Source organism: Coenobita brevimanus, chromosome 40 (assembly GCF_032717465.1).
Source record: "Coenobita brevimanus isolate Jiangsu-jjx chromosome 40, ASM3271746v2, whole genome shotgun sequence".
NCBI lineage: Eukaryota > Metazoa > Arthropoda > Malacostraca > Decapoda > Coenobitidae > Coenobita > Coenobita brevimanus.
In genome coordinates, this window is record NC_136993.1 from 15,595,190 (window position 1) to 15,602,689 (window position 7,500).

General features: G+C 39.9%; 1 protein-coding gene across 1 annotated transcript in view; it reads left to right on the forward strand.

The window, feature by feature from the left end:
• The window catches only part of LOC145396966 (putative glutamate receptor), a 144,372-nt gene that overhangs the window by 18,383 nt on the left and 118,489 nt on the right, over window positions 1–7,500 (forward strand). The window contains exons 4-5 of the mRNA XM_080270198.1: window positions 1,338–1,490; window positions 2,529–2,599. Of these exons, the coding sequence (XP_080126324.1) occupies window positions 1,338–1,490; window positions 2,529–2,599 (224 nt within the window). The remainder of the gene's footprint in view (window positions 1–1,337; window positions 1,491–2,528; window positions 2,600–7,500) is intronic.

Genomic DNA, 7,500 nt, shown 5'->3' on the forward strand with positions numbered 1-7,500 from the left:
GAGGAAAGAATGAAGGAAAGAAAGACACAAGAGGGAGTGTAAAGTCACCCGTAGGCAGAAGGAGGAGGAAGGAATGAAGGAGAGACAAGAGGATGGAAGGAAACAAGGACGGAGGAGAGGAAAGGGCAGACACCCGAGAGCAGCACTACATTGAGTGAGTGGGTTATTATTATTATTATTATTATTATTATTATTATCATCATCATCATCATCATTATTATTATTATTATTATTATTATTTGTTCAATCTTACTATTTCCAGGCTATTTTTTACAGCTCAGTAGATGCGTTTCCAAGTGGAAGATTTAAATAAGCGCTTCATCAACAATCTTAATGGTAAAGATTTAAAAAAAAAAGTATAAAAGCGATCGCTTGGTAGCAGTGTGATTAAGCACGAATGACAAGCGTAGTGTTCCACGTCATGTTATGCAAAGCATCTTTCAAACCATTACGCTCAGTGACCTAGTTTCTTCTATCTCTTGGGTTCTTATTCTCGTCCGTCAATGAAGCTCCCTAAGACCTCTTCCCTAGCAATTTATTTTGGATATAGGTGGTACGTCGTTTATGCATAATATGCCGAAAATGAAAGGATGTTTGTAACAGACAAGAGGACAGTAAGGTGTAACAAAGGAAATAAGTCGTTTAGGAAAAGGTGTTAGGGACTTTCTTCAACAGAGGAGAATACGAGTCTTGATGATCTTCTTTAGGTAAGGAAAGACTTTTCACTAGAAAAAAAAAAAAAAACGAGAGGCCTTGCCAAAGTAAAATATTGTCTGATTGCAGAAAAGAGGAATTATGTAGGAAGTACCTGTGATGAAAGTCTAGTAATTTAAGTGGCTTCGAATATCTTAACACCTATTATTTAGTGATTTATTTTGCACAGTATACCTCAAACTTTTTTGTAAGTGACACAAACTCTGTTGATATCGAAGTGATGTAATTAACACATAGGACAATGGTACTGTGTGACAGGACAAACAGGTGCGTCGTACGTTTGAGGGCTGTTAGATCTCAGGGACTGGGCGTTTAAAAGCCTATGCCCAGAATCGGATCGGATGCAAAAAAATAGGAATAATAATAATAATAATAATAATAATAATAATAATAATAATACGAACAACAAAATCATGATAATATAATAATAATAATTATAATAATAATAATAATAATAATAATAATAATAATAAATAATAATAATAATAATAATAATAATAATAAAAATAATAATAATAATAATAATAATAATAACTGAATACAAAACATTAAGGAAGAGTTACCATGAAATCTTTGCACCTTGAGTATGTTCTGCATTAATGAAATGTAACTATTCCCTGCAGTCTGGGTCAGGTGGTGAGTGGCGCATGTACATGAACAAACTATACTCGCAGCAGCGGGTGGCGTTCTTGTCTACCTGGCGACGCTCACACTTCACACGAACGCCAAACATCTTCCCAGACAAAATCTCGGACCTTCAAGGGGCCACGCTCAATGTAAGACTGTAGCTGGTAGAACAGTAGCAGCTGTAGCTCAAGGTTCGTTTGAAATGTGAACCCGGTTAATGCAGGCTGAAGCTCCCCCAGTAGTACATACTCCTACTTTCACTGGACAGAGAAGGAGTTAAGGGACATTAATTTTCTTTTAATAGGTAGCAGACCTGCCAACCAATATTGGTACCACTGCTTAAAGGTGTCCCCCTCACACACAAAAAGAGTGTAGAAGATGCTGTTGTTGTTTCACCCCAGTCTGTCTGAACGAACAGACCTCTTGACCACAGGCAAACGACTGCTTCTGTGAGGCCGTCCTATGGTACAGTACAATACATACACCATCCAGGGAACCTGCAGACCCTTGTCATCGACAGTGCATTACGAGGATCAAACCCGGGAGCTTGCCACAACGAGTTGCAGGGAATTATGAGCAGACTTGGCTACCGGATGGACACCACAGCTTCTCCATTCAGGGTGCAAACCTCCACAGTGGCTCTCAAGTTCTCTTTCTCTGAAATCTCCATTCTAGATGATGTCAATATTCACCACCAGCTTTGGCTCTTCTCTCCTTTCATTGATCTACCTGCTGAACAATCCTACATCTTTCCCATCCTTTTGAGCTGGATCAGCTTGTACAGCATCATACCCATAATTCCTAACTGCCTAAAAGAAAGTTTCAACTTACCTGACATCTTCCTTACAACTAATCCTTCTGCTTATGCTGTTAATTTTTTCTCTCTCTTGGGCTCCTCCCATCAGAACTTTGTCACCTGAACCTCTCGTATTGTTCTAGTAAGGCCTGTGGACCCTCCCAAGAAGAGGTGGCTATGGCACTTGGGAGCTGCTGATTGGGAGGTCCCTCAAGCAGTACTGCTTTGATTTTTCATAGAATGATTGTTGCTTCCATGGCCGAGAACCATCTGAGTGTTCCTCTCTTGGTCATGGAAACATAGGCTACATTCTTTTCTCTTATCCTATGTCTAATGAAAAAAAAAAAAAAAAAAGGTTTACTCAACCGTGATCTAACACTGTCCACAACAGGGAAGGGCTACAAAAGGTACTGAAGCCAACCCCACCCCTGAATCTCATGTTGCTGCCCAGAATCCTGCCAAGTCTGTTCTTCGCCCTTCAAAAAATAATTTCGTTTGTACAAAATGCTCTGAACTCTCCAACTCAGATTCCTCCCATTCGTTCTGGCACCTTGTGAAAAACCTTTCAAACAACTTCACCTCACCATCCTTCCTTCCTCTTTTCCACCCAGATGGCTCTATAGCTGTTTCTTCTACTGAAAATGCAGAACTCTTTGCTCAGACTTTCTCATCCAGTTCCACCTTAGACGATTCCAGTGTTGTTCCTCCATCACTTCCCACCTCTTATTAAAATTTCTTCAACTGATTTATTTTCTGCCGTCACTGGCCTTAATACTAACAAGGCAAATGGACCTAATGGGGTCCCTCCTGTTGTCTTCAAGAACTGTGCTTCTGCGTTACTCTCTGCCTGGGAAACTCTTCCACATTTGTCTGTCAACTTGTATTTTTCCTTCTTGCTTCAAGTTTGATCTTATTCAGCCTGTCCCAAAGAAGGGAGACCATTCCGAGCCCTCTAACTATCACGTAATTGCTTTTTCCTATATTTCAAAAGTTTTTGAATTAAAAAAAAAAAACTTTTTTATCATAACCGTCTCTCCGATTGTCAGTGTGAATTCCTCTAGGGATACTCCACTGGCGATCTTCTCACCTACCTTTTAGACTACTGGTCATCCCCCTTTCCGGTCTTTGGTGAAAGCCTTGCCATGGCACTTGACATCTCATAGGCTTTCGATCGAGTCTGGCATAAATCTTTAATAACTGCTCTCTTACGATTTCTATCTTTCTGTGTTGTCATCTCTAGCGTCCTTCCTCGTTGTACTGTAGCTGCTGTTCTAGAAGGCCACCATTCTTCTCCTAGAGATATCAATAATGGTGTTCCTCAGGGTTTAGTTTTATCAACAACTCTCTTCCATTTATTCATCAATGACCTTCAAAGCTGTATATCTAACCCTTTCCACTCATATGCTGATGACTCCAACCTTGACTTCAAGCAGCATCAATCTCAGCAGTTACTTCAACAAGCAATGGATGAGGCTATGGCACACCTTATGTCTGACTTGGCTTATATTTCTGACTGGAGTAAAAACAATCTTGTTTTTAATGCTTCAGAAACTCAGTTCTTACATCTTTCAAACAGACGAAGTCCTTCCCAATAGTGTCCTCTAATTTTTAGCAATATCCAACTCAGTCCTGCATCATCTTTAAATATTCAGGAGGTTTCATTCTCTCGATTTTTATCTTGGAGAGGTCATTATTTCCTCTCTTGGAAAATCTGTTTCTAAGGGATTGGGCATGCTAATCCAACTCAGTTCCTTCTTTACCCCTGTACAGTTGCTGACTTCATACACAGGTTTTATTTACCCCGTGTAGAGTACAACTATCATGTGTGGGGAGGCTCCTCACATGCAGCTCTTCTCAATAAAGTGAAGTCAAAAAGCTTTTTGTCTCATCAACTTTCCTCCTCTTACTGGCTTCCTTCAACCTCTGTCTCCTCTCTGCACTGTTTCTTCTTTATCCCTTTTCTATCGCCACTTCAATAGTCACTGCTTCTCTGAACTGTCTGCTTACATCCCTCACCACTATGGTGGGAACATATCACCCATCTAGCAACAAACTCTTCCTATTTCTGTCTAACTGTCTAATGCAAGAGTGAACCATTACTCCCAGTTCTTCATGTATGCAAAAGGTAAGCTCTGGATCTGTCTTCCTCTGTCTGTATTTCTACTGCCTATGACCTCAAGTCTTCCAAACACAGTATGTCCAGGTATCTTGAAATGAACAAATAATCAATTTGGCTCTCTGTTATCTTGTTTCTTTCTTTTTTTTTCCTTGGAGGGAATAATCTTCCGGGATTCTGGGGAGCAGTAGTGAAGAGGTATTAATAGCACAGTAATGCTATTAATAGGGAGGGGCAGGAAGCAGCAAAAACAGCAAGTAAAACTCACTGCTAAGAAAAAAGATTTGCTAATTTCAAGTTATTATTCATATTCCCCATGTGATTTTGTGTGCATGAAAACAAATATAGTCAACTGAGCCATGCACATGCGAGTTATGATAGGTTAAAAACTAGAAAAAATGCGCAATATTGTGAATCTTCTCAGTTTCTTAGCTCAGTTAAAAAAACTACGTATTCACAGTCTATAAGAAACCCAAAATATGACTCACTAACATCGGAGATAGTGATGTTACTGGGCTCTTTAAACAGAAAACAAACATGCCATCAACTAAGCAGCTGCCTATACATTAACCCGCGGCGTCCCGTCGACGTTCTTTAACGTCCACACGTTTTGTCACTGCCAATCCCGTCGACGTACATAAACGCGAATCAATTGCAAGGTCCCTAATTTGCACAATTTTCAATTTTCGCGAGTGATTCTTGGTATGTATACACGTGACACCTTCCTCTACAAGATGCCAGGCAGGGACAATGCTTACCCAGCATGACCTCCTCCCCCCCCCTGCACATCATTGTCTCAGCAATTCACCTGTTATCAGTGACTTGGCTAGTAAAGCCATGTCATGCCACTGTACGAAATTCAGGGCCAGAGTGATTCCCCAATCAATGACAATGTGGAGGACAAACTTTACATAGCATAAGAGGAAGAAACAGTCAGAAATGGTGATCAGGTAATGTGGCAATAAAAGGTCAGGTATGGTGATGAGTTAGTGAGTGAAACAATGCTTAAAATGCCTATATTACAGCTTGAAAACCAAGATACTCTCGTACTACATATAAATTCGTACCAAGTAAATAAATAAATACCGTTAGGAGTGGTGTGAAATAGTTATCCTCCCACAGAACTCGTTTTCTTTGGTGCCAGCCTGTTAGAAAACCCAGTAAGGTAAGGAGGTACTCCTACCTGTATCGAGCATTATAAACCTCAGGTGAGCGATTTCTTTATGAATATTCGATGTTTCTCACCAAAAGCGGAGGTTTGAGCCAAAAAAAAAAAAATCCAAAAATCGTCGGGATTGGGGGGAGTCAGTGGTGGAAAAGTGGTCGGGATGGGGCGGGTTAAATACAAAGTCAGGAGCACCATTTCTATAGGTATACACATGAAAAGTTCTGTTTCCAAGCCACACATAGCTGCAAATGTTCAGTGTTGAGTTTTACATTATTCAATGAAGAAGAAGCAGAAGAAGCCCCAGAAGAATTACCCCCTTACCTGTTCCAATGGATAGTGGCCGGGTTGTCCGGAAGTACATATTAAGTAGCCATAGTTATTTACCCTCATTGTAGAGTACAACTTAACATCAGCGACGTTTTTCTTTGCTGCAGATGTACTGTTGGAGAAATTTCCATGGGGGACACTGTGTAGATGGCAGCAGCAGCAACAGCCAGAAATGATCTGGTAACAGTGCTGGGGGTGAAGCAGGGGGTGGGAGTTGTGGGGAAGGTGAGTGATGGGGGGGAAAGGAGGGGTGGTGGTGGGGGCAGGTGTGTGTTAGGGAGAGGTTAAATCGCCATTAACCCTTAAACCGCGGGGTTGTTTTGGCTTGACTTGCGTGTCCCGGTAGGATATTTGCACTCCGACAGACTTTGTAAAAATATTTGCCACAACTCAGTTATTAGTCCTAGAATATTATAATTATATATGCATATGGCACATACCTTTAGCTTTCTCCTGGGATGTTTGGTGAGCCTTCGTCGAGTACCGTAGAACATGTGGAGACTATGAAGTTGGGTAACGAAGTCTTCACTTTACACTTCCCAACACCCCGTAATATGACTACTACAGCCTGATAGTATCACTAGAAACACTATTCTATGATTTTCAAATAGTTTGGAATCCATACTCCAAAAAAAAAAAACACTGTGAAAGCAATGAAAATTACGAGCGCGTATGACCTTCCCACTTGCGCTCGTTTGCCGCTGGTGTTCTGTCATTTATTATTCAAAAAAACACTCACAGATTATATTTCTATTACTATATAACACTTTTATACATCTGCAGTCTTTATCCATAAGTTTCCTTTGGTAATAGTAGTTTATTGTCACTGTAGGCATTCAATTTCTCTTTCAGTAAAATACGTAGCATTCACTTTCTCTTCCTGTATATTAGCATTGAGAGCAAATCTGTCACTTTCATTTCCAATTTCATTACTCATAGTATTCATACATGCTAGAGTGAAACTTTCACTTTCATTACTCGAAGTATATATACTCGTATTCTTATATTACTACTCATTATTTACATTCTCTATTTTATTTACATTATTTACATTTCTATTTTATTTACACTGTTATGCACTGTCACTTGCAGTAACTTATAAAACTATTTTCCACTTTTCACTTACATTTACATTCATTGCTTTCACTTGCTGTTTACACATTATTTACACATTATTTACATTTCCACTTGCACTGTTTTAGTCACCAGAAAGATCATAGTCACTGTCCATCATTTTCATTGATAAATTAGCCAGTTCACGTTCCACAGCAGTCACTTAACCCTTTACCCCTTTCCACACGAGGTTTAGTAGGGGTAGAGGTCACAGGGCCCGTTGCATGGGGCTAAAAAGTGGCAGAATTGGACAGGTGCGAATCCAACGTGGTTTCACCTTGAAAGACGACAGTAAACTGAATGCTGTGGTGGCCTAGGGGGAGTGCAATGCAGCCAATGTCAGTGTGGTGACAGCTGCTAATATATACGCTATGAAATGATTGGCAGGAAATCTAGACAATACATAATAAATTAGGTAGTTCCAGGTGAATGTAAATATCACTTAGGCTTCTCGCTTCCTTTCTTATATATATTTTTTTTACGTGAATAGATTATACGGCATATTTCAAGGGGAAATAAAGAGGGAAAATTTGCAAACGAGTGCACGTGAGGTGTTGTCAGGTGATAATTAGCCAATTCCAGGTGTATGGCACTATCACTTACCTTATTTCTTTTTTGTATATATTATTTGGTATATGA